This window comes from Neoarius graeffei, chromosome 7, assembly GCF_027579695.1.
Source record: "Neoarius graeffei isolate fNeoGra1 chromosome 7, fNeoGra1.pri, whole genome shotgun sequence".
NCBI lineage: Eukaryota > Metazoa > Chordata > Actinopteri > Siluriformes > Ariidae > Neoarius > Neoarius graeffei.
In genome coordinates, this window is record NC_083575.1 from 55,955,612 (window position 1) to 55,982,540 (window position 26,929).

A 26,929-nucleotide genomic window follows, 5' to 3' on the forward strand; every position below is an offset into this window, starting at 1 on the left:
ATCTTTGTTGGAGAACACAAAGGCTGTCTGAAGGCTCTTGCTATTGATGGTTTATCTTATGTGAATGCAGTCCTCTGTATCAGTCCTAAACCTCTGCACACGTGTTGCCAGTCTTGAGCTTCAGAGCCTGTTTGGTAGAGAATAGCCGACATCGGTGACTTCTCGTCATTAGTTGTTGGTATCCTGAGCTCTCACTTAGTTCTCACCGTCATGTTGCAGTACTGATGTGATTAGGACAAGAAAACCAGGCGTGAAATGAAGCCGCAGGAGAGGCAGAGTGTCTTTTGGGGGAAGAAAACCAAAACCCCTGCTCAGTGTTGTGCTGGATGTGTAAGGATGCATCTTACACAAGATGGAGTGCAGGCATTCAGCGCTGCCAGGAGCTTTCACTTTACTGGAACCGCCTCTGCTCTTTTCACCTCCATTTCAACCCATCTCATCCTCCAGTATGCCACCATCAGTAGGAAATAAATGTCAACTTTTGTAGAAGAATAGAATCTTATATTAAACGCCACTGCAATGATGTCATGCTGTTGCGGTTTTGGTTTGTGCCATTTTAAATGTCTGTGTACAGCCAGCGAGCAAAGCCTTGGCAAATCTGTGTACCAGGATATTAACCATCAGCCTCCATCCTTGTTTTCATAACTTGGCTTTTATCTTTTTTTTTTTTTTTCCCATTACTTTGATCGAATCGAACATCACAAATAATGAGTCTCCAGAGGACGTGTCATGCTGATATGAAACCTTTTGTTAATCTAGCTTGAGCGCTGCATAACAGGAGTTTTGAAAAGAAGCTGGCAGACCTTGCGAGGGAAACTTTTGCAGTCCTCATACATGACCGGGGAATTACTGATGACACTATACCAAGAAAAAGGATTAAAAATTGATTTCTATAACCAAGATAAAGACTTCATGTTGTATTGGGTTTTGCTTGAGATTGCTTTATGTATAAGCTCTGGACACGTATAATAAGAATATAGATTTGCTCTTCACTTAGTAATTGGCTTTCTTGCTGATGGACTGGCCTCGGACTCCTCCGACCCTGTCATCTGGTTCCTATCCAGCCGTCCAGCATTGACTGGGCTGCATTGTCTAGTGTTGATGGGAACGCTCTCTATTACTCGCCCTAGCAGAGAGCCAGGCACCTCTGGCCCCTCGCGGCTCTGATCAGAAAATGGGAGCCCAATTACGTGAGGCCTTTTGTTGCTTCCCAGATTGCATTAAGATCGAGATGATGTGCTTCGCCCTCGGCGCTTCTCCAATGATAGCTGTCCCTGCATATTGACTGGTCTGCCTCCGTCTTCTCTAGTGGGCACTTTGCTGCTTATTTCCCCGGATAGAGGCCTTACTGAAAGGTGCAGTGGAAAAGGGAGAAGTTTTGCAGCATATCTGTTATTGGATCTTTAATGCAGTAGCGTAGCATAGTGCTGATGCTAACCCAATAAAGGTGGATTATGAGCAGGATCCATCAGCAGGTAATGGCCCAGTCTGGACAGCTACACACTAACCAGGGTCATCATCGACCTGCATGTTTTACTCCGTCTCTGTGGACCCTTGCAGCTGACAGCGCCACTTCTCTGATCAAACGAAGTAGAAGAATGGGTGGTCTTTTACTCTTAATTTCCCCTGTGGAATGTTTATTCTTGCTTTCTTTTCTCACCCCCCCCCCCCCCCCCCCCAAAAAAAAAGCCTTTTGTATTTTGAGTTGACTACCATTCAGTGGAATTCAGGAAGCACAGCTTGCGACAAATTGCGAACGTCATTCGCGAGAGAGTTTCAAAAGTGTCTTGAAACATTCGCGGGGCTTCTCAATTTCCTCGCACGAGTCGCAAAGTGTCGCTCCTTCGTCGCTGAAATTTCGAACATGTTCAAAAAATTCGTGCGAGAGAATTTCTCTCCAAATGGCCGCAAATGCGTCGCTGGTGTCGCAAAGCCGTCACGAACCCTTCTCAAGTCAGTTTCCGTGAAGTGAGATACTGGCTGAAGTGCGAGAACTGAATTCGCATATTTTATCGCAATTGTGTCTCCAACTAGTCGCAGGCTGTCGCAGCCCAGTGAGATACTGGCTTACAGCACAGCTTCATTTGCCTTGGCTTGACACTACATTACATTCTTAAATGTGATTGTGCCTGAAGGGGTTTTTGCTTTCCAGTAAAGTATTTCAATTGGTGCATTTGTGTTGGTGCAGTGAGTGAAGGAATGAATTTTGTTTTTATCATCTCTCACACCAGCACAAACAGTCGGTTGGGACGGACGGATGGACAGACTTTGTGGTGGGAAAGGATTATTAATTTGAGAGACAGCTCAAAAATAGTCCCGTGGTCTTATACTGTATTGTTGGCTTAGAAGGCCAATGAACTATTGGCGTGGCGTCCGTCCGTCGTCCACAGTTCAGTTAAATCCTATCTCCTCCATCAGTTCTCCGCAGATTTCTGTTCCAGCCGTTTTGTTTGAAAGAACTCATCACTGCACAAAACTTGGTGGTTGTTTGTCATTTTTTTTGCTAATGAATTAGTAATTAGGCCAAATTAATGAATTTTCCAGGCTTCTCACTAGAATTTTATCTCCTCTTTCATTTATTGTCCAATTTTGGTTCTGATCGTTGTTTTGGGTAGATCTTTCCTTGAAGAACAAAGCTTGGTCGGTCGTTGTTGTTTTTCTTGTTGGAAACAATTTCTTTACAACTTTGTTTCTTTTCAGTTAACTTGGGTCTCCTCCCTCAATTCTCAGTGGACTTCAGTTCTGATTGTTTTATTTGAAAGAACTAAACCTTCCGCACGAAATTGTCACTGTATTGTCAATTTTTTGCTAGCAAATTTAGCAATTGGGTCAACTTAATTTTTTTTTTTTCCTGACCTATAATTGTATCTCCTTTCATTTATCATGCAAATTAAGTCCTGATTAGATGTTTTGGGTAGATCTTCCCTTGGGAAACAAAATTTTAATCCTTTCTTGATTTTCCTGTTGAAAACAATTTGTCGTGGAGGTTGGTCCTCTCTCACGTTGTCGCATTTCAGTTCTGTTTGAGGTTTTGGTGGTCATGGTTGTTTTGATGGCAGGCCAGATGAGCGACTACATCCTTGATGTTCTGGTTGTTTAGGGAGTCGAGAATGGTTATTGACAGAACCATAAATGTTTCCTCTGCGACACCCGTTCGAGAAACTTTATCTGGCACCTTTTATTTTTGAGTGCAGTAGTACTCTTAAATACGTAATTTATTTTAATTTATCTAGAAGTTTTCCTCTATTTTTCTCTGTTTATCTGTAATGATGCTGCTGGAATCTTAATTTCCCTGAGGGAACCTTCCCAAAGGGATCAATAAAGTTTTATCTAATCTAATCCAAGATGCTCAAAAACCACCTGGCGTGCATTTCCCAAAAGCAAAGTTGCTAACTACGAGAGCAACTTGCATAGTTGGAACCATGCAGTTACGATGAAGGTGTTTCCCAAAACCATAATTTTACCAAACGTTCACGAATGCTATTATAAGCCGGTGCATACTTGGTGCCTGTCTCAAGCCTGGATAGGTTGGGGGGGGTTTGCATCAGGAAGGTGACGGCTAACAGGAGCAGCTGAAAGATGATGATTTTATTTCTAGGTATAAGATGATTGAGTGTTCTCAAATTAGTCTTCATTACAGATATGTATCAAAAGAGACAACAGAAATCTTTAAAGCACTTTAATGGCTCAAATATTAATCACTAAGAGCTTTTGTTGTGAAAAAGATGAAAAGAATGCCTGAGTGGGTTCTGCACCCATGTCTCTAAGTGAGAAAGTAGGTCGACCATGGTGGGGTGTCGGGCGCACCTGCCTCTCCGACTGAGCCACTACAGACCTGCGTTTGCCAAAGTCGGCACGCTAGAAAAAAATAACTCGTGGATTTTACACCAAAAAAGAAGCAGCAGTTTGCACATACTTTTTGATTGAAGTAAATTTAACCCGATGTATTATTCAGTAAAGTTTCCCCAAACTTTGCAAAGATCCTTTACTAAAATGTATTCGGCAAAGCCTACAAAGTACGACAGATTTGAGAAACTGTTGTATTTCGGATGTTCGTTTAATGATGCATCATACCATATTAGTTCAGTGCTAACCTCCATCATGGTACAGGAAACACAACCCTGTAAGAATGCCAATCTTCGTAGGCTGTAATGTCCTTTTCTTTTTCTGGCCCAAGCTCGCTCTCTGCAGTAGCTCTTCTCTTTTCATTCCCTTTTGTTCCATCACCTGGGTGAACATATGGAGGTACAGTGAAATGCTTGGCGCTCATCCAACCCTACTTGTTTGCTCACGTAATGGAAAAAGACTCTGTGGGGCTCAGTAAAAGGAGCTGACCATTTATCTGGCCATAGTACAGTACAGGAAGACACCCCAAACAAACAGCAAGACAGATACCAGTGTGCATCGCAGCTCACAGATTCTAGATAACAGACTAATGGATATTTTCCAAAGGGGACGCTTACCAGCAAGATGCACTAGGGAGGAAAATCTGTACAGCATGAAGGGTGTATGTAGAGGATATTACATAGTGGCACGAAGATGAAGTTTATCTTCGAATGGTGAATATTATTCACGACTGAGCAAAGCAAATGAGTGAAACATTTTCAGCACGAGAAGATAAACTTCATATCTTTGTGCCACCGTGTGGTGATCTTTATATTTTATATGGACACATCCACAAAAAAAATGCAAATTAATCAAAAGAATTTTAACTTTGACCTGCCATTTTGACAACATGGGTCTCGTCAGCAGGAAAACACTGGGAGTGACCTCATTGGAGTGAAATATCGGAAATTATTTTTTTCGCAGTCCAAATCCTACACTCTGATTGATTGGCTGGCGGGCAGGTCTGTATCCTACGGCACGGACCCCGGTTACGGACCTCTGGCGACTCGCTCGCTAACAACAACAAAGAACATGGTAGCATTTTTTTTTGTCAACTTTTTTTTTTTTTTTATAAATAAGATTTATTTATAAGATTATCAAAAATCTTATAAATTTTTGCCAGCATTTCTCAGGAGAATAGCATTAATTTTACAGCATGGATAGCGATAATGACAGTGTTCACAGCGAAAGCGAGTTTTACTACCCTGAGGAAGAAAAAATAAGATAACATTTCAGGAGAAAGCTAAAAACCTCTAACTGTTGCTAATGCTGAGCAAAAACATGGCTGAATCTTGAATGACTCCTATTTGTATAAATAGGGGACTACATAGGCGGTGAAATGTAGGTGTTTTTTTTTCTCCTGCCATGAAAGTGCACTTGTATACTGAGGAGGAACCAATTTGCATTACAGCCGTAAATTAGGATTCAAAATGGCAGCTCGGCTCAGTTTTCCCTTTTGGGCGCTCTCGTTTTCTGTTAGAATTTGGTAAAGAAAAAAAATATATATTATTTACCAGCTTAAAGGAACAGTCCACAGTACTTCCACAATGAAATATGCTCTTATCTGAATTGAGACGAGCTGCTCCGTACCTCTCCGAGCTTTGCGCGACCTCCCAGTCAGTCAGACGCAGTCAGACGCGCTGTCACTCCTGTTAGCAATGTAGCTAGGCTCAGCATGGCCAACGGTATTTTTGGGGCTGTAGTTAGATGCGACCAAACTCTTCCGCGTTTTTCCTGTTTACATAGGTTTATATGACCAGTGATATGAAACAAGTTCAGTTACACAAATTGAAACGTAGCGATTTTCTATGCTATGGAAAGTCCGCACTATAATGACAGGCGTACTAACACCTTCTGCGCGCTTCGGCAGCGCATTGATATCTGAGCTCCGTATCAATGCGCTGCCGAAGCGCATTGTGTAACTGAACTTGTTTCATATCACTGGTCATATAAACCTATGTAAACAGGAAAAACGCGGAAGAGTTTGGTCGCATCTAACTACAGCCCCAAAAAATACCGTTGGCCATACTGAGCCTAGCTACATTGCTAACAGGAGTGACAGCGCGTCTGACTGCGTCTGACTGACTGGGAGGTCGCGCAAAGCTCGGAGAGGTACGGAGCAGCTCGTCTCAATTCAGGTAAGAGCATATTTCATTATGGAAGTATGGTGGACTGTTCCTTTAAGGTCAGTCCGTATGGTGAAATACCCTGACCTCGGCCTTGAATACTGACCTCAGCCCAGAGGGCCTCGCTCAGTACTTTCAAGACCTCGGTCATGGTATTTCACCATACGGACCTCCCAGCTGGGAAATAATGTATGTATGAATGAATGATCGATCAGTCAGCGGTGTACAGTATTTCGTATGAAACATGCAAGTTTTTCAACACGAGAAGATAAACTTCATATCTTCAAGCTAATGTGTGATTTTTTTTTTCTTTTTACGTTAGACATGAACAAAAAGTGCCCAAATTTTTCAAAACACTTCATTGATTTCCTCACGAGTGACATCTTGAGAAATATGTCGTGGTTTCCATTCTTGATGTCCCAAATGTAGTTCAGATGAAAAATACGAGTGGTGTATTTCCCAGTGAGACACTCGTATCCATGTAGTATAACCAGTTGATAGTTATACCCCCACTCCAAAGGAGGGGGGGTGTACTGGTTTACCTCTGTCTCTCTGTATTTCCGTCCGTCCGAAACACCCTTTTTCTCAGCAACCACAAATCATAGTCACTTGGTACCAAACTTCAGCTCAGGGTTCTATACCGTGTAGACCATTTTCGGGTCTGTCGCACATCGACTTCCTGTTTACCGACTGAATGTATTTACGAAACAGGGTGGATTTTGATGCTATTTCAAAATGACAGTTTACCAGGATGCTATGTGAAATCCCTGGGAAGAGACACTGCTCTTTACTTACTTGTTTCAGGGTTAATTATTTGTTGAAGTCAACATTCATAATAAGTGTCTCATTCCTTTGATTGCTTGCGTTCTGATATGAGCGAGGGGATGAGGCAGATTCTACCATAACAGAGGCCAGTTAAGTCCCATCTCCTTAAATTGCTGAATTGATTATTTTGATCATTCTATTAAGTTTTTCTAGTAGCATTTGGGGTCTTGGACATTCACAGTAAATTTTAGGACAGTAGTCCTGGTAACTAATTAATAAAAGCCTGACATGACAGACATGCTAAATGACAATAGAAACACATCGGTTTCTATCATCAAAACCTGACAGACAAACTAACGTCTACCATCATATTCTGACAGACACTCTAGATGACAATAGCAACAAAACTGTTTCTTACATTATTAATCTGACAAATTTAGTAATAATATTAAATACCTCATCACTAGAACCAAATAATAAAATAAAATATTGAAATAAAGATAAAATTTATTTTCAAAATTGAAATATCAACAATAATTGTCAGAACAGTGACGATAGACACGACTGTGTCACTTTCGCGGGGAAATAACACATTGAAATGGCCTGTCGGCTGAAAGGGTCGCAAGTGGCTCTGATTTATCTCAACTTATGATAGTGTTCCTCCAGAAAAATTAAAATATGAATGCACAAATATATTCTCAATGTTTCTATCGTCAAACATTTCTATCGTCAGGATAGCTGACTGAAAATCTTACCTTGATTTATTTGATGAAATCTAGCTGTCAGAACTCCAAGTCTTGCCCGGAAGTAAATGTCTGCTGTCACAAAAATCATGCACAGTAGAATTTCCTCTTTGCGTCAGTCAACATGTGCGTGGTGAGGGCTTGAATTTTGCTATCGTCAGGTGCATTTGACTGACAGACTGACGATAGCATTTTTTTAAAAATAACTGTGGGCTTCTCTCGTGAACGAAATAGTTTTTTCGCTGTTAATCTATTTCAACTCTATCTGTTGACACCCAAAAATGATAAAGCCTGCTTCCACACGATAACTACCAAAGATCCATAATGGCTGAGTCTATCGTCAGGTCATCTGACAGAAATTCACTGACGATAGCAACAGGGATAATGAAAGGGATTTTTAAAATGGGAGTTATGTCTGTCAGATATGTCAAAGAAATAGAACTTTATTCTTTAAAAATCTTTTGATATACTCAGTGTATTTTTAAATGACGTGCTGTTTTAGAAGACCAAATACCATATTTTCAATCTTGAAAATATTACCTCACTGAAAAAAAGACAAGAAAAATTTCTTATTTTGTGGGCAAGTGGTTAATGGATCCAGTTACGGTAGAATCTGCCATACGTAAGTGAGCAGAAGGTCACGGTTGTTCTTGGTTTATTTTACTTTCATTGCATTGACGGTTTCTGTCTTTGTGTGAATGTGTGTACACACAGGCTTGTATAGACCAAGAACTGAAATGGTGCATGTCCAGTATATTTCCCTCCTGCTCAGTAATTGCAGTTGCTCAACAAATGCTTGTACTCTTGTCTCTTCATTCCTTTCACGCTTTTCTTCCCGCTTCTCTCGGTCTCAAACTCCTACGCGTTTTATTTGCCCCTGCCCACCCTGTTAATTTTGTCTTTCTCTTTGTGTGTCTGTCTCCTTCTTGCTTCTCTGCAGAAGTCTTCTGATGCTGCTTTGCCCTTGGCATCCTCTCCCTCTTCACAAGCAGCCGAGAAAAACAAACTGGAGGTACAGTAGTGTGCTCCTGGCTGGGTGCCGTGTGCTGTGCTATGTTTTTGCTGTGCGTGCTGTTGAGTTTCATATGTTAAATGCTGAGGATCACAGGCCCAAGGTTTTGTAATTTGTTATTGTAAAAGGAAACTAGATGCCATAATACTCTTTCCATCAGGATGCAGAGGGACTTGACGAGTCAATATTCAGTTTATCTTTTGTAGTCTGTTTCCAGGACCCTTGAGCCAGTGTGTGTTTTTTTTTTTTTATATAGCTTTTTTTTTTTTTTTCCTCAGCACAGCTATAGTTAAGAGTCTGAGCCTTTCTTATGCTTGTATTATTCCATTATGCTTTTCAAAGGTTCAGTCAAAAAGAACTTGGAAAGAATACAGCAGGATGCACAAGCAAGAGCACTGAACTGAATATTCATGTCGAGCTGCGTATTCTCTGCAGCGAAATCCAAAATAGCACTAATCTCCAAAAACAGAAACTCAAAAATCGTCCCAATGCTTGTCCTAGCATGCATGTGTCAGAACTGAGGATCGTCAATTAGCAATTAAAACATTTTTAGATCGGCTTCTCTTTCGATTCTGTTTTATTATACCACGATACGAGTAACAGCGTAGTTCTGATACTAGAAGACAAACTACAGGCTTACTGTATATTAATGCTCTGATTCTAATATGTGATCGTCTCCATAGTAACAGCTCGTGCACAGGGATTTGTCTGGCACATGCCGTATGTAATCGAAACATAATACCAAACATATAAAATGTGCTTTTATCGAGCAATGAGAAACATGTCACTGTTGATATGGTGGCCTTTTCCTGTAAGGAGAAATGTATTATTTTTTTCTGGAAGGAGTGTGCAGGGTCAGGGCTTTGTAATAGTCAGGTTTTCTGCCACTCGAAAGTCTAAGGAGGAGAACTTTACATTTATTCAGTACCAAGATACACTATTTCTCTGATTAACTTCATCAAAATGAGGGAACAAATGGACTATCGTGTCAGTAATAATTTGTTTTGCAGACCTTCACTCTGAATGGAATTGTAAATGGGTAACAAGTACGACATGTCGTTCCTTCAACAAATAAACAATTGAAATCGTTACCAAGTTCCTGTGGTATAACAGGAGTTTTATTTATTTATTAACTTCAGTTAAAGATTCTTGATACTTTGACCTTATCCATTTCTTAAATCTTCATTGTTGTCCTTTTTATATTGTTTCATCTCACTTTGAGCTGCACTGTACAACCCCAATTCCAAAAAAGTTGGGACAAATATTGAAACTGAGATTTTATTTGCAATCCAGACAATCTTTTTCAGGGAAGGCCTTTGTTCTTTCAGCAAGACAATGCCAAACCGCTTCCTGCACGTATTAAAACTGCATGGCTCTGTAGTAAGAGTCTGGGTGCTAAACTGGCCTGCCTGCAGTCCAGACCTGTCTCCCCGTTTAAAACATTTGGTGCATTATGAAGTGCAAAATACAACAAAGGAGACCCTGAACTGTTGAACAACTGAAATTTATATATCTGGCAAGAATGGGATGTTTATCCTTCAAAACTACAGCAATTGTTGGTTTCGGTTCCCAGACATTTAGTGTTGTTAAAAGTAGAGGTGATGCAACACAGTGGTAAACATGCCCCTGTCCCAACTTTTTTTGAAACATGTTGCTGACATCAAATTCAAAACGAGCATATATTTTTCAAAAAAACAGTAAAATTTCTCAGTTTCAACATTTGATGTCTTTGTACTATTTTCAATGAAATATAGGGTTTCCATGATTTTGCAAATTATCATTGTTTTTGTTTTCCACCATGTCCCACCTTTTTTGGAACTGGGGTTGTAATATACCACATGTAGGTTATTATTCAGTAATTTCTTTTCCCCCCTGTACTGTAGAATTTTAGCTGACAGCTTTTTGAATAGAAAAGAGCTGCAGCGTCCGAAGACCTAAATAGATGATCTCTGAGAGTTTTCTCCTTTTTAAATAGTTGTACCTCAGACGTCATCAAGCTATTCATCCATCAGAAACATGAGCCATAGTTACAGAAATGTTACTGACAGCGCAACTGTCCATTTAAAGTGCAGAGAGTATGCTGTCCGTGGGAATAAACAGTCTGTATCACAGCCACTCAGTCCATCTTGCCTGAAGAGGCTCTTAATACAGAGAGAGAGAGAGAAAGAGTAGGAGACAAATGCAATGGAAGAGTTTGTGTAAAGGCCAGATTCAAACAGGTCAGAGGTAGATTGGGGACGGGTCTTGTGTGTGTGTGTGTGTATATATATATATGTGTATGTGTGTGTGTATATATATATATATATATATACACACACACACACTATATATATATATATATATATATATATATATATACCGGGATTCGAACCCCGATCTCCTGCGTCGTAGTCAGTGAGCATTACCACTGTACTATCCAGCTGATAATATATATATATATATATATATATACACACACTATATATATATGTGTGTATGTGTATATATATATATATATACACACACTATATATATATATATATATATATATATTATCAGCTGGATAGTACAGTGGTAATGCTCACTGACTACGACGCAGGAGATCGGGGTTCGAATCCCGGTCGGGGCAAAACATCATCCAGTAAGGGTCCTTAGGCAAGACCCCTCATGATATATCGGCCTACCTCAGGAATGAGTGAAGACATACCGGCTCAACAAGGTCTGCGTCAGTTGCTAGGGAACCAGGGCAAACTGATGAGAAATGGGCTACTGGAACAAGACATCGATGGACGAGGACAGAAAATACGGAGTTGCTGGAATGCTACTATACAAGCAGTCCCAGAGAGAGGGGATACATGTAGCGAATGTGGGACCATTGGATACTTCGAAACCCACAATCAAGGCTAACAAAGAAACAGCTATTAGCTGTTAGCAACATCCGTAATCACAACTAGAGATTAATGAAATACAACAACGATGCTACGGCAAGGGGGAGCCAGGAAGACAGGTCAGCGGGGAGATGTCATCATCCCCACAACCAGAGATTGGGTACCAAGCCCCAACACCTAACAGCCTCAACACAAGAGCTGCTGACCTGAGAAGGAAGATCGTGACCCAACTGGAAACCTGGAGCCCCCGACGAATACCGAAGCTGAGTTGCCAAGTACCTTCAGAAGATCTACTAGTAGATGTGAATGCTGCTCTGAAGACAATCTCCACAAGAACCATCACTGAGACCAACAAGCTGATACACAGTACAGCAACAGTAATCATGGAGACGCTTGGACACAAGCGTGGGCTCGGGACATAACAAACAGTATCCACCATGGAAGAGACGATTAGAGGCCAAGATAAAGGCAGCACGGAGAGAAGTTAGCCAGCTAGCTGAACTACAGAAAGGGAACATGGTGAATAAAGGAAGTACAACTCACTCTCCATCGAAACTGCCAAACAGCGACTAACAGCTCTGGCCACCCGGTTGAAGAGATGGAGGAGGGAGAGGCCAGGAGAATAAACAACACCGATGCCCAATGGTTAGTGGACCTAAGAGCTGACCACAGCAACCTCCCAGAACAAGAACCAGTAACCATCTCAATGGCAGACATCCAAGAAAGAGTGTCAAAGATGAAGAGCTGGACAGCACCATCTGGCTGAAGAAGCTAACTGCAGCACAGATGAACCAGCTGCTGAGGGAACAGTCGCCCGAGACTGTAAGAAGAGACAGACCAACCTGTGCACTGCCTGGATTGACTACAAGAAAGCCTACGACTCAGTGCCACACACATGGATACTGGAATGTCTGGAACTGTATAAGATCAACAGGAACCTAAGGACCTTCATCCAGAACTCAATGGAAATGTGGAAGACAACCCTAGAGGCCAACTCAAAACCCATTGCCCAAGTCAACATCAAGTGCGGCATATACCAAGGAGATGTGCTATCACCACTGCTGTTCTGCATAGGCCCATAGGCCTGAACCCCCTCAGTCAGATCATCACGAAGAGCGGCTACGGGTACCGATTCCGTAGTGGGGCAACAATCAGCCACCTGCTGAACGAGCGAGAAATAGACTCGCTGATCCACACCACCCGGATCTACAGCGATGACATAGGGATGTCATTCGGATTGGACAAGTGTGGCCGGATGGTCTCAAAGAGAGGCAAGATGATCCGGACTGAGGGGATTGACCTACCAGAGGGCAACATAGGTGATATCCAAGACAGCTACAAGTACCTTGGCATCCCACAGGCTAATGGAAACCATGAAGAGGCCACAAGGAAGTCAACCACAGCCAAATACCTCCAGAGAGTAAGGCAGGTCCTGAAAAGTCAGCTGAATGGTAAGAACAAGGTCCGAGCCATCAACATGTACGCACTACCAGTCATCAGATACCCCGCTGGCATCATAAACTGGCCAAAGGAGGAGATAGAAGCCACAGATATCAAGACTAGAAAGCTCCTCACCATGCATGGAGGGTTCCACCCCAAGTCCAGCGCCCTGAGACTATACACTAAGCGGAAAGAGGGAGGCCGAGGGCTAGTGAGCATCAAGACCACGGTCCAGGATGAAACATCGAAAATCCGAGAATACATCAGAAAGATGGCCCCAAAGGATGAACTGCTAAGTGAATGTCTCAGGCAGCAGAACTCTGATGAGAGTGCAGAGGAGGAGGAGGAACAGACAACCTGGAGAGACAAACCCCTACATGGTATGTACCACCGTCAGATAGAGGAAGTGGCTGATATCAAGAAATCCTACCAGTGGCTGGATAATGCAGGACTGACAGACAGCACAGAGGCACTAATCATGGCAGCACAAGAACAGGCCATAAGCACAAGAGCCATAGAGGCCAGGATCTACCAGAGTAGATCAGACCCAAGATGCAGACTGTGCAAAGAAGCCCCTGAAACAGTCCAGCACATAGTAGCAGGGTGTAAGATGCTAACTGGATCAGCGTACATGGAGAGGCACAACCAAGTGGCTGGGATAGTATACAGGAACATCTGCAACCAGTATGGAATAGAAGTACCCAAGTCCCAATGGGCCATACCACAGAAGGTGGCTGAGAACAACAGGGCCAAGGTTCTGTGGGACTTCAGCTTCCAGACTGACAAACAGATCCTGGCTAACCAACCGGACATAGTGGTGATGGACAAAGAGCAGAAGAGGGTGGTGGTGATAGATGTGGCGATCCCAGCTGACGCCAACATCAGGAAGAAGGAACATGAGAAACTTGAGAAGTATCAAGGGTTGAAAGAGCAGCTGGAACGGATGTGGAAGGTCAAGGGTTGCGTGGTCCCCGTGGTAGTGGGGGCACTTGGGACAGTAACCCCCAAACTGGGAGAGTGGCTCCAGCAAATCCCAGGAACAACATCTGAAGCCTCAGTCCAGAAGAGCGCAGTCCTAGGAACATCGAAGATACTGCACAGAACCCTCAAACTCCCAGGCCTCTGGTAGAGGACCCGAGCTTGAGGATGACATGGATCCCACCCCCCCACGCATACATACATACATACATACATACATACACAAAATCCTGGGAGATGTCTTAATGTGAAGAAGTGTGTGAGGAGAGTAGACTGATGACACTGCATCATTTTGTATGTAATGATGATGCAGCAATGAATCAGTCACAATTTGATTTGTGATTGCTGGCAGATGGGAAGAGAGAGAATTAAAAAATGATAGCTGTACATAGCAACATAAGAAACATGGCATCGTTATCTGTTCTGTATTTATTCTTTCAGCTGCTATATGTGTGCAGGACTGAAAACTGTCCAGAAAACTTTTCAGTACTGATAGAGAAACAGAAAACCTGTTTACTTAAAGTTCTAATTTAAAATTAAGTCCAAGGATACTTGTTGAACTTGGTCACTGAAATATAAACTATGAAACTTCATATGTAGACTCAAATTTGCAAGCACTCAAGTGTAGCAAACCTGAGCGAAGGCCTTGTTGTTGCTGTTATGTAGTTTTTCCAACTCCACTCCAGAGCAATGTGTTTAAAAGCAGTTTCTCTTCCTCTTTGTGTGTTTATTATTGCACACTTAATATATATGCATTATTAATGCACAAGTGCAGATTCCTCTCTCCTGATGTCTCTGAAGACATTCTAAAGATTTCCAGCTTAATTTGCGAAGAATATATGGAAGTATACCACAAAAGCATTTCCATTTTATGCAAGTTCAAATAAGTGGTCAGTTTATTATCCCCCACCACGAAGTGCGCAGGGGAATATAGGAATAGTATCCTTCCATCCGTCCGTTTCAATCTGGACAAGTTTTCTCAGGAGCTACATCAGTGAAACTGTGTGTGCTCATATTACTATTCATGATTTTAAGTTGAGTTTGAAAATCATTTACAAGAAATAATTTTCAGAGTTACGCCCCTTGATTTTCGTTACTGGACATTGTACAAGTGGACCTGATCTGGACAAGTTTTCTCAAAAATTACATCTGCTACATCAATGAAACTTTGCGTGCTCATATTACTGAAAAAAGCTGGGTAGCGTTTTATGAAGGTGTCATAGCACTTACATCATAAGTCTGTTAAAGCAATGGGCATATAAGGGTGTAAATGTTAAGAGGTCTTCATCAGATGCTCGTGATGGGGGATAGTGATGACCATGCCGTCTTGTTTGTATAAGCGCTTTTAATAACAGACATTGTTGCAAAGCAGCTTTAGAGAAAAATAAAGACTTTAAACATATGACCTAATTTTATTCCCTACTAAGTTTGTTTATCTCCGATGAGTAAGCTTGTGGTGACTGTGGCGAGGAAAAATTCCCTCAGATGACACAAGGAAGAAACTTTGAGAAGAACCAGACTCAAAAGAAACCCATCCTCATCTGGGTGATGGGTGACTGTTATAAGGGTTGTTTTACAATCGGGGTACAAAGTTTGTGTCACAGGGGTCCAAAATTCAAATAAAAAAAAAAAAACTATCAAATCTGCACTTTTGGAAATTAATATGCATATGAACATAGGCATGTGTAATAGTTTGTATTATAACAAGATTAAGTGTCGCTTTAAGCAGGGCTGGGAGAAACAAATGAAGTGATTCTCGGAGAGGACTTTTTTTTTTTTGACAATTCAGAATCCACTACTTCCATAGCGCTTTTAAATATAAGGCTGTAGGCTTTGTGTTAGTTGTCTCTAATATTTGTGTCCCAATATCTTGACCACATTTTAGGATGAAAATAATCATTTTAGATATGTTATTTTATATTGAAAAATTAGCTGTCTCGGAGAGGACTTTTTTTTTGACACAATTACATACTAATTTGATCAAAATAGTCTGAAAACTTACTGGCATTCAACATTAAAACTTAACTATGTTTCCAATGATATGGAACCAAATATATGTTTTATGGTATAAAGAATGATTTAAGTGCATCCCTTTTGGAGCTACCTGTGGTCAAAAAAGCACTTTTTCTAAATGACACGAGTAATTTTGCTAAATATGACATATATTGCCATACATTCACCAAAAATAACGTTATCACCAATTTGTTTTTGCATGGTAAATAGAGCTATCACAGGGCTACAATAAACAACCAAGTTGATTTAGTCAAGCCTTTTGATATTGAAGATAAGTGTTAAATGTGATTTTTAGCTTGCGTACCCTGATTGTAAAACAACCCATAAGGCAATGTTAGATTTTATACTAGATAATGACGAATGTAAATCCAACCCTCAACATTTTGGAAAGTTCTTCTGTAATATGACTATATCTGATTAGTGACGGTAATAAATATGTAAAATTGAATGAATCCAGATAATCTGGAAACAAAGCTTTAGGTTCTGAATATAGAAGAGGAAAAAAATGATGAGAAAAATGATTTCCAAAATACAATGTGATTTCATGTGTTTCTATTCTAGCACGTGTGGTTTATAAAGGAAATTGACCTGTACAGAGCTGGTGCTCTGTCATGGATGTTTATTCTATGGCTTTTACTTTTCCAAACAAAATGGTGTAATCTTATGGAAAAGTGTTTGTATGTCAGGAAAGAAAGTAATAAATTATGTAATAAAACTACTTTTCAGACCAAAAAAAAAAAAATCCCACTATAATGAAGGCTGTCAGATTTTACCTGCAAAAGCCTAAGCAAGCGTGATGCTCAAAATCTCCGGGAGAACTGTTGCAGATTCTCCAAGATGCTTTGAAAAATTTCCTGAGAAAATGGAAAATAACGACTTGAGAGTATTGATGCATTTTTAAAAAGCACAGGGTTGTCACACAAAATGCTGACTTTATTACAGTTTACTGCTGTTTCGGAATTAAAAAAAAAAATCCATTTAATTGTTTGAAAGCATCTTTGCTTTACTACTTTAGCTTTTCTTTCTACGTGTTTAAGACTTGCACGGATGATGGATCAAATTGACATGTATTAGGAAACGAACTTTTTTTTGCAGGTAATGCTGAAGTTGCTATTGGACAAAATCAGCGATTATAAAGATTGACATGACCAAAGTAGTTGGTTTTACATGTAATGTCTTAATTCAGTTAACAGATGGATAGACTATTAAAGGAGTTGTTTGCTGCATCTGTGGTTTGAAATGTGTGCATTTCGAGCCCCGGCTGTTGTGAGGTTTATTTTGTGCGTGAGTGCTCTGTGTAGACGCAATCGATGGTGCAGCTCTGTCAGTATGCATGGAGTAATCGAAGTGCTCATAAAGTGCTTCAAGTGGCGGATACAGTTTTAGTCTTGTGACATATTTCAGATTGAACCACCCACTCTCCTGCTTATTTTCAGAACAAAAGAGCCTTCCAGCATGATGTTGGGCCATTACCTGGCTTTTTTTTTTTTTGGCGGGGGGGCGTTTAAATCTGGTTTGGAGAATTCAGTGAGTCTGTAATAGTTGAGTGGCAACAGGAGCTCTGCATAAGCCTGATGTTAGTCATCATAACTCTGCTGGACAGCCTATTTATGTGCCCAGTCAACTCCCATTAGAGCAACAGACTTTAATGACCATCTAAAAAAACCCCACCCTTATCTTTAAAAATGGAGAACAACCTGCACTCAAGCTGTCAAAGCTTTAATAAGGTTTAATTTAGTCGGAAATTAGTTTGGGCTTTATCTGACCGTCTTTTATCCCCTCTGGACACCTGTAAAAACTGTAGCATTTTTCAACCTGTTTGTGTATCTCTCTCGTGTGTGTGTGTGTGTGTGTGTGTGTGTGTGTGTGTGTGTGTGTGAGACAGACAGTAAGTATGATCAGATGAAGGTCTCAATGCATCTATCCCTAACGCCCTCTGTTTCCTTCTATCTCCTTGTCGTGACAGAAGGAGAGGGAGAAGAAGAAGGAAGAGAAGAAGAAAGAAAAGGAAACAGATAAAGGGAACAAGCCCACAGTCTTTGACAAGGTAATTTATCACTCATTTGGTGGCTTTAAGCCTCTGTCATATGCCATTGTTGCTTAAACGACAGCCAAAAGCACACGGCAAGCGTGCTAAAGTGAAATGGGATTAATGATCAAGATGATGCTTTTTGCCGGAGTGTCTAAGGCCCTGTCCACACGGCAACGGATTCAGGTGAATATGGTAAAATTGTTTATCGTTTCGGCCTGGCGTCCACACGGCACCGGCGTTTTGGGTGCCCCACAACGATATTTTTTGAGAACGGGTTCCAGAGTGGAAAAATCTGGCAACGGCGCCGTTGCGAAGTCATCTGGATGAGTAGAACGGATTTGTTTATGATGACGTCACAACCACACGACTAGAACAGGCAGCGCACTCGCTGTTTTGTATGAACCACTGCATTGCATTCACTTTTGTATACAGCTTTTCTTTTAAATAAACAAGTAACTGAACCATTTCTTGAATTTCTTTTTTTTTATTGGATAAGACTGCTTTTCAAAATCTTCACACACAATAAGAAAATTAAGTTATATAAAACTATGCACACTAATAAAACTAATTTGTACACACAGAAGGCACGATTTCCTCGCGTAGTCGCAGCCGTCATCTTGTTGTGTGTTTGTTCCTGTGAGTGCTTCACGCCGGGTAGAAGGGGTTTATGCGCATGCGTCCTACTTCTATTGTTCTGGTGTCTCCGATGGGACCGTCTTACAGCGCACGTAGAGGTGTGGCATGTGTATTGCATCGTTTTCAGCAAGCGTTGCATTGCCATATGTACCTGATATTTTACTGATCCGTTGCCCATGTGGACGCGATATTTTTTTAAATAAAATCTCGTTGCCGTTGTCGTGTGGATGTAGCCTAAATGAGCTGAGGGGGGGAAAAAGCCCAGGTTTGCAGTCTTACTGACGGACTCTCTATTGCTGGACTGTACACGTGCAGGAGTTGCTCAGAGGCATATAAATGTATAAAAGCCGAGATGTACAGCGTGAAATATTTAGAAATATTATCAACATTGATGAGCAAATCATGAATTTATTAGTTACTGTACCTCCATGAGCATGAGGAGGCTCCAATGTGTTGTACAGTGCTAGGATTTCTGTATTTTGGCTATTTTCTATGTTGTAGAGCAATACTGAAGACATCAAAACTATGATGTATGGAATTATGTAGTAAAAAAGAAATTTAAATAAATGTCATTTTAGATTCTTCAAAGTAGCCACTGTTTATCTTGACGCTTTGAACACTACTGGCATTATCTTAACCAGATTCATGAGGTAGTCACCTGGAATGCTTTTCAATTAACAGGTACTGTATGTCTTGTCAAAAGTTCGTGTAATTTCTTACCGCCTTAATGCATTGGAGCTCAAACAGTAAATAATAGCACAGTAAATAGCTTTGTTTCACAACTGTAGTAATCCATATTATGTCCAGACCCGCTCAACCAAGTAAAGAGAAACGACATCCATCATTAAGTCATTAAGACACATGAAGTGTCTTTTTAATTAATAAAAATAAAGAAAACCCATTAAGTAGGTGTGTCCAGACTTTTGACTGGTACTATATGTTCAGATAGTTGGCTAGTTATTGTACTGAATATCAGCCCAGCGGTGATTTACCCACAGGTAATGATTGCCACATCAGCAGGGCTGTTAGGTGGGATATTGCGTTTATACAATAGTTCATCCATCCATTATCTCTAGCCGCTTTATCCTGTTCTACAGGGTCGCAGGCAAGCTGGAGCCTATCCCAGCTGACTACAGGCGAAAGGCGGGTACACCCTGGACAAGTTGCCAGGTCATCACAGGGCTGCCACATGTACCCCTTTTCCACCAAATCAGTTCCAGGGCTGGTTCGGGGCTGGTACTGGTTCACAACTTGTTCAACTTGCGAGCCAGCTGAGAACCAGTTTGCTTTTCCATAGCTCACGGTGCCACGTCATTACGTCGCTGTATACGTCAGTTATGTCGCTACGTTTGCTTAAACCTTGGCGCGAATATCGAAGCAAAAACAACACGGAAGAAGCAGCAGCAGCAACAATAATAATAATAATGGATGACTTCGCGTTTGTACAGCTGCTGCTTCTCGCCGCTTAAAAATGGCGATCGTTCACGGTCTTGTTACTGTTGTTGGTCTTAACACCCCCCCCCCCCCCCCCCGACGTAAGCGGTTCTTTCCTCTGGCCCAGCAGAGAGTTGGTGCTAGCCTGGAACCGTTTTTTCTGGCCCCAGAGCCAGTTCTTTGTCAGTGGAAACAGAACCAGCCCTGGAACTGCTTTGGTGGAAAAGGGGCAATAGAGACAAACAACCATTCACGCACTCATTCAAACCTATGGTCAATTTAGAGTCACCAGTTAACCTAATCTGCATGTCTTTGGACTGTGGGGGAAACCGGAGCACCCGGAGGAAACCCACACAGACATGGGGAGAACATGCAAAGTCCACATAGAAAGGCCCCCATCGGCCACTGGGCTCGAACCCAGGACCTTCTTGCTGTGAAGCGACAGTGCTAACCACTACACGCCACCGTGCTGCCCTACACAGACTGTCAGTGTGTTGTATAAATTCTTCTATGAATAAAAAATCAATATCAAGTACCTGGCACAATATGGACAAAATTTGTACAGTCAACAAAAACGGTTCCCATTGAAGCCACAGAAGGATAGTGTTGTGTGTTGCCATGCAGCGTACACACTGACTGTCTGTGCTAAGGCTGCGTTAGAAACCGAAGGTTGCTGCCTTGTTGTCTCACTGCTGTAATGGACAGGTGTCTCATAAGGCGGGACTTGTGACTGAAGGCATCTTCTGAGGATGTTCGTTTTGAACGCTGTTTTAGGATAGCATTTAGAGTAACACATGTCAGCGCACTGTGTAACTAAATCAGTTAGCTAGTTGGCTAACGGATTCCTCACAAAACAAAGAAAATCAAGCTAATTTATTTGGTTACAGTTATGGGGTTATAGAAGAGTATTATGTTTATTATTTCGTCAGTAACTTTTCAAAAATATAAGCCAAAAAAAGCCCCAAATCTATTTGTATACAAAATTGCTTTTCTGTGAACGCTGATCCTGCGTTATTATTCTTCCCTGTTGCTTGAGGGAGCTGCTGCATAGATTTATGGGTAGTAGGCAGCATTCAGGATACATCAATGTTGCCTTCAACTGGGGGCAGGAAACGAGAGTTTGGTCAGGTTCGAACAATCCTTGATGCTTCGCTGTCTTGTTAGATGCCCTACTGGGGCAGCATTTTCCCCATTTCAAACACACCACAAGTTTAGTAATGGTTTCAGGGTAAAGCACTATTGCTAGAATTGTGGAGACAGACGAGGGGAGTGATGCAGAGTGAAATGTACCAGTGCTGTTCGACTAAATATCAGCACCGCTTGTCCAGTCAAATTAGTGGAGCAGAACTAATTGTTGTAATTTGAGTTCAGCTGAAGGAAAGATTCCATGTCGTAAGTCATGACACTCAAAACATTTAGTTTTTTAGTGTAGCATGATGTGTTTGCACCTGTGACAAAATCAACAAGTTGTGTAGAATTTGGGCTCTGAGATGTGGGGAGTGCATTCATTTTGAGTGCATTAATTTTGCTCACTTTTCTCATCGTGTCCACATACACTGTACCTGTGTGCTCCTGATTTTGAAAAAATTGTCCGTCGTCTTTGCACTCTGGTCAGATGTGGATTAATTGTCTAGAACGGCAGGTCTGACAGTCGTGCCAGCTGTATTTGTTCCAAAAGGTTCAAATACATTTGTTTCTCTCCGGGTTGTTTTACAATCAGGGTACAAAGTTTGTGTCACGGGGTCCAAAATTCAAATTGATTCAAACTGGTTCTTGTACCAGTTTTTAAGTGAAGGACAAGTTAAAGAACAGATAGGCATGTGGAATAGTTTGTATTATAACAAGATTAAGTGTCGCTTTAAGCAGGGCTGGGAGAAACAAATGAAGTGATTCTCGGAGAGGACTTTTTTTTTTTGACAATTCAGAATCCACTACTTCCATAGCGCTTTTAAATATAAGGCTGTAGGCTTTGTGTTAGTTGTCTCTAATATTTGTGTCCCAATATCTTGACCACATTTTAGGATGAAAATAATCATTTTAGATATGTTATTTTATATTGAAAAATGAGCTGTCTCGGAGAGGACTTTTTTTTTGACACAATTACATACTAATTTGATCAAAATAGTCTGAAAACTTACTGGCATTCAACATTAAAACTTAACTATGTTTCCAATGATATGGAACCAAATATGTGTTTTATGGTATAAAGAATGATGTAAGTGCATCCCTTTTGGAGCTACCTGTGGTCAAAAAAGCATTTTTTCTAAATGACACGAGTAATTTTGCTAAATATGGCGCATATTGCCATACATTCACCAAAAATAACGTTTTCACCAAATTTTTTTTTTTTGCATGGTAAATAGAGCTATCACAGGGCTACAATAAACAACCAAGTTTATTTAGTCAAGCCTTTTGATATTGAAGATAAGTGTTAAATGTGATTTTTAGCTTGCGTACCCTGATTGTAAAACAACAGCAACAGCTAGTTCCCAGGCACTTGATTGAGAACAATCTATATATAAGGCTAATAAACAGAAAATATCCATTCAGGGAGCATGATGCTTTGTGTAAGAGCATGTTTGTTTAACGGTTTATGGAAGGAGTCTTTGAGAACAGGAAGTTTTCAACTTGCAGAGTCTTCAGGATAGGAGTTTGTCATTACCAATTTTTTTTCAGTGATGTGACGAGCTGTATTCTTATTAAATTTTGCTTATTTAAATTTTATTAATTCTACCTAAAAAAAAAAAAATCGGCTTCAGAATCATTTTGATTTTGTAATAGGGAGAACGGCTTGTCTTCTGACTTTACACTCGGTTCGCCAGCACTATGTACTGTAACTCTGGTGGTGCGTCCTGGAGACCGCTTGCAAGAACTGCATTACGCTTTATAGCACCTCGAGAACTGGGTAACTCTGTACGGCACCATGTCTCACATCAGCAACTATGGGCCTTCAGAGAATAGATTGGTATTCTCACTATGGACATCATGGCAGAGGTGAAGAGACCAAAGACGACGGAGGAAGCCAGGAAGAGAAAACAAGAGAATGACTGACTGAGCGAGAGACCAGACAATAGTAAATCTTGGACTGGATTTAACTTGAGAGCTAAGAGAGAGAAAAACCTGTAAGACAGATGTCGATCTGGCCGCCTTTTTGTTGAACTTGTCAGTGATCTTACATTAGCTGCCTTGCTAGTGTTTGGCTGTTAGCCAAGCTGTCGACTCGCTAGCTTTTGATCATAAGCCAAACCATTTCAACAGAGGTTTAGTCGCTAGCTTCATCTCGAAGTCATGTTAGCAAACCTGCTAGCTAACACTCGGACATCAGTACTGGTAATAAGTGCTCTTGTGTTGGTTGTTGTCTTGCTTTGTTGGCGAACTTGCCACCCAAATTTGTATCACTTTGTGTCGGGGCATCCAAGATTTGTAAGTTTAGTTTAGCTGACTAGCTGTTCAGTGTCCATTAACATCCCCCAGCATTAGATAAGTCTGTGTTAGTGTGATGTTAGCTTAGCATGCTACTATTTCGAGTTGCACGCAATATTTGTGCGAACTTCGACTGCGGTACGGCTGTACATCCCTCCCAATGTTATTTATGGAAGTTTGTGACATCGGGTGTAAACTTGTGTGTTGTTCCTGTCTCACGGAGGGTTGTAGTTTTTTCAGATGGCAAAATTCTCCTAAGCTCAGGCTAGCATGCAAATAAATGAATTCATCTCACACCAATACATTTGGTCAGTCTTGGTCAATCTCCTGTCATATGAGCCTTGAAAGCTTGCAACTTTGCAAATCTAACTCGTCTAGCTTGTAATAAATTATGCTGCCCAATGTATGTTATGTACAATATGTGCCTATATCATGTCGCCAACAACGTAACGTTTTATTCGATTACACACACACTGCATTCAGACACTTGGCAAACAGTGTATGTTGCCTGAAAACACAAGCGTATTTTATTGACAACAATTTTAACTGTTTTTTTCTTTTTTGTTATTATTTTCGTATGCTGTTTATCTCCAATGTCACAATAAATAAAATTAGGCATTTGTATTTGTGTAAAATGCTGTAATATTACTCTCCCTTGTCAGTCGACATGGTTCTGTGGCTTCTGCCTTTCCGTATCCTTCAGCAAACTCAGCTGTCCGTGAGGGGAGCTCAAAGCATGACTTGTATTTATGATGGTGGCATAAAACTGAATTACCCTTTACAACTGTGGGGGGCGCAGGAGCAGATAAATAACAATTCACATATTGTCGCTTTAAAGTGCATATCCTGGACCAATTTCGTTTTTTTTTTTTTAAATATGTATGAAAGTATGTTCCTTTACACACTCATCCAGAAGGGTAATTTTGCACAAGGCCATCTGTCTACAGCAGAAGGAAATAAAATAAAACGCGTCTGGAAAAATCCCAAGGGAGCCTGGAGCCAGATGCGGAAGCACCAGCAGGCTGCGCGAGCTTTGCGCAGTTTCAGTGCACAGCCTGTGTAGACCAAGCGCTCCCGTTTCTCTCTCATTGTCCGGTCTTTTGGGAAACGATGAGTACTAATCCCATCATGATCGGTGTTGCTACACCCTCCTACGATACATCTGTTAACCATTTTAATAATTACGTGATAACGTTGAAGAAATTTGCAGAAAACCACCAGGTCGTTTTCTCATAAACAAACCAGCGCTGGCGTAGGATTCAGAGGGAGGCGTCCCGCACGCGACGTCACGAAAATCAGTGTTTGCTGGGAAATCCAAATGGCAAGTTTTTTCAGAGGCGGACCAATTCGCCTCAAATGGCTTGATTTCAACTGAATTTTTCTGGTGTTGCGCAGTGCAAAATGTGACAGATATTTGACCAAAGTTTACTATAAAATAGGAGAATTACATTGGTCTTGCTCCTGAATGTACCCGTGATATGCACTTTAACTTCAGAGAAAGAAAACCAAGAAGCTGTCATGAAAGTGATCACAGGAACGAACTTGTCTCATGGAAGTTCAACATCAAATGTAACTGTAAACTGTTCAAATGCACATGTAATTTATTCATAAATTAAAAATGATCATTAGCAAATCTCTGCGGTGTAAAAGGAATAAAATACATTTTATTTATTTATTTATCTATCACTCTCCCTGAAGTGAATTATTTTTGTCTGAGCATGTACCTGATGTTTTATTCTCTACGTGTTTTATCACATAAAAGTGAGAAAACAACATCTTGGACTTTCTTACTCTGTCAGTATATTGCTTCTCAGCAAGAAGCCAGATTAATTTCTGAAGCCAGACTGACACTACAGGAGTTGCCTTTAACTTCCAGCGTGATGTGAGTGCTGCATATAAAAATAAAAATTCATAGCTATTGGGCGTAAGGCACAGAACAGGCTTACTTTTTAAGAAGAGAAGTACTATGATCAACCTGTATTTAACAATCCTACTGGCAGTAGAATCTGATGGCTGGAACTGCCTCAGCACCACTGGTTTGCATTATTGTTTAAATGTGTTCGAGAGACACGTAACGATTCACCCAATTCACGATTCGATTCACAATATTGAGTTCGTGATTTGATTTTCCCATGATATTTTTTGAAAAAAATAAAGAATTTTATTACCAAAAAAGCAACATTTATTTTCATATTCTTTATCAACTTAAATATTCCTTTGGTTTATTTATTTAAAAAAAAAACTTTTCATTTTCTTAACCAGCAATAATTATTGCTCCACATTTTGGTAAAGGTAAAATATTCCCTTTTCATAAAAATGGAAAAAGTTATTAACACACAGACCTTTTCTTAATAAACATTTAGAATCAGAATCATGTTTGTTGGCCAGGTATGTTCACAATTTGGTTCCGGCAGTTGGTGTTTCTCTAGCAATACATGGGGGGGGGAGTGTAAATATAAGATGTGTATTTGCAATAGAAGAGAACTGTATGTATATGTACTGTGTAATGTGGACAATAGACATTACACAATATAATAAATATGCAATCTACAATAACTAGTATAACTATTATATATAATGTACAATACCTATATTAGTGTCTAAAATATCTATAATACAATATAATCTCAAGATAATAGATCTATCTATAATATACACTATTATAGTATAGTATTATTAAAATATACACCATTATACACTATTTTTATATATATATATATATATATATATATATAAATGCGTAAAAATATCTATCAGTAAATATCTATATGCAGTATACATTATAAACGTATGCGATCAACAATATAAACAGTACTCCATATACAGATAATACACAGGATATTTACAGACAATATACTAAAAATTTATGAACATTTTGTACTACCTCAATTTTCTTCTCTTTACTTGTGCTTTCAGAAATCTGTAAAAAGAGAGCACCCATGTTAAATCCATTTGTACAATCGCGCAATAGCCCCTTCTCGTCTTAGATGTGCATTTTCGCTGCATTCGAGCTGTGTTACTTCCTCTTACGGTGAAGTTGCATGCATTTGCCCTCTGCTGTCTAAACAATGCAATTACAGCAAGGAAAAACAGAGATGATGTAGCCTGATGATAGTGATTAATCTATTTCATTTAGTTGAGTTGTTATAAATTTGTATTACAATGCATCATTGCACAATATATCATTTAAATGCCTAGTGTTGGGTCAGAGCAGAAGTAAAAGCCTGTCAGTCATTCCTCCAGTCTCTTTCACCTCTCAAACACTTGTGCAGTGATAGATGAGGCGAGGATTTCATGTGCTTGTCAGGGTGCGGTGGAGTGGTGAGTGATGGGCAGGAGGTAAGGGTCCAGTGACCCAGAGAATAAAATAAAAGCTGTGTGTTTCACAGTGCTGCAAAATTCACTTTTTTGGTTTGTTTTGTGTGTGTGTGGCGGGGGGGGGTTAAATTTATCTCGTGTGTGTGTGTGTGAGGGTAGAATACATCTATAATTTAGATATAATTCATTTTCACAGTACGAAAGCCTGCTCTCCAGAGATCCATGGAACATTCTGGTTCATGGCTGTGTGGATGTGG

General features: G+C 40.5%; 1 protein-coding gene across 6 annotated transcripts in view; it reads left to right on the top strand.

The window, feature by feature from the left end:
• The window catches only part of smap1 (small ArfGAP 1), a 275,166-nt gene that overhangs the window by 137,434 nt on the left and 110,803 nt on the right, over positions 1 to 26,929 (top strand). For 3 of the 6 annotated variants that reach the window (XM_060926022.1, XM_060926027.1, XM_060926026.1), the window contains exons 5-6: positions 8,460 to 8,531; positions 17,796 to 17,876. In XM_060926022.1, coding sequence (XP_060782005.1) covers positions 8,460 to 8,531; positions 17,796 to 17,876 — 153 coding nt within the window. The remainder of the gene's footprint in view (positions 1 to 8,459; positions 8,532 to 17,795; positions 17,877 to 26,929) is intronic. The other 3 variants (XM_060926023.1, XM_060926024.1, XM_060926025.1) reach the window with 3 other exon arrangements.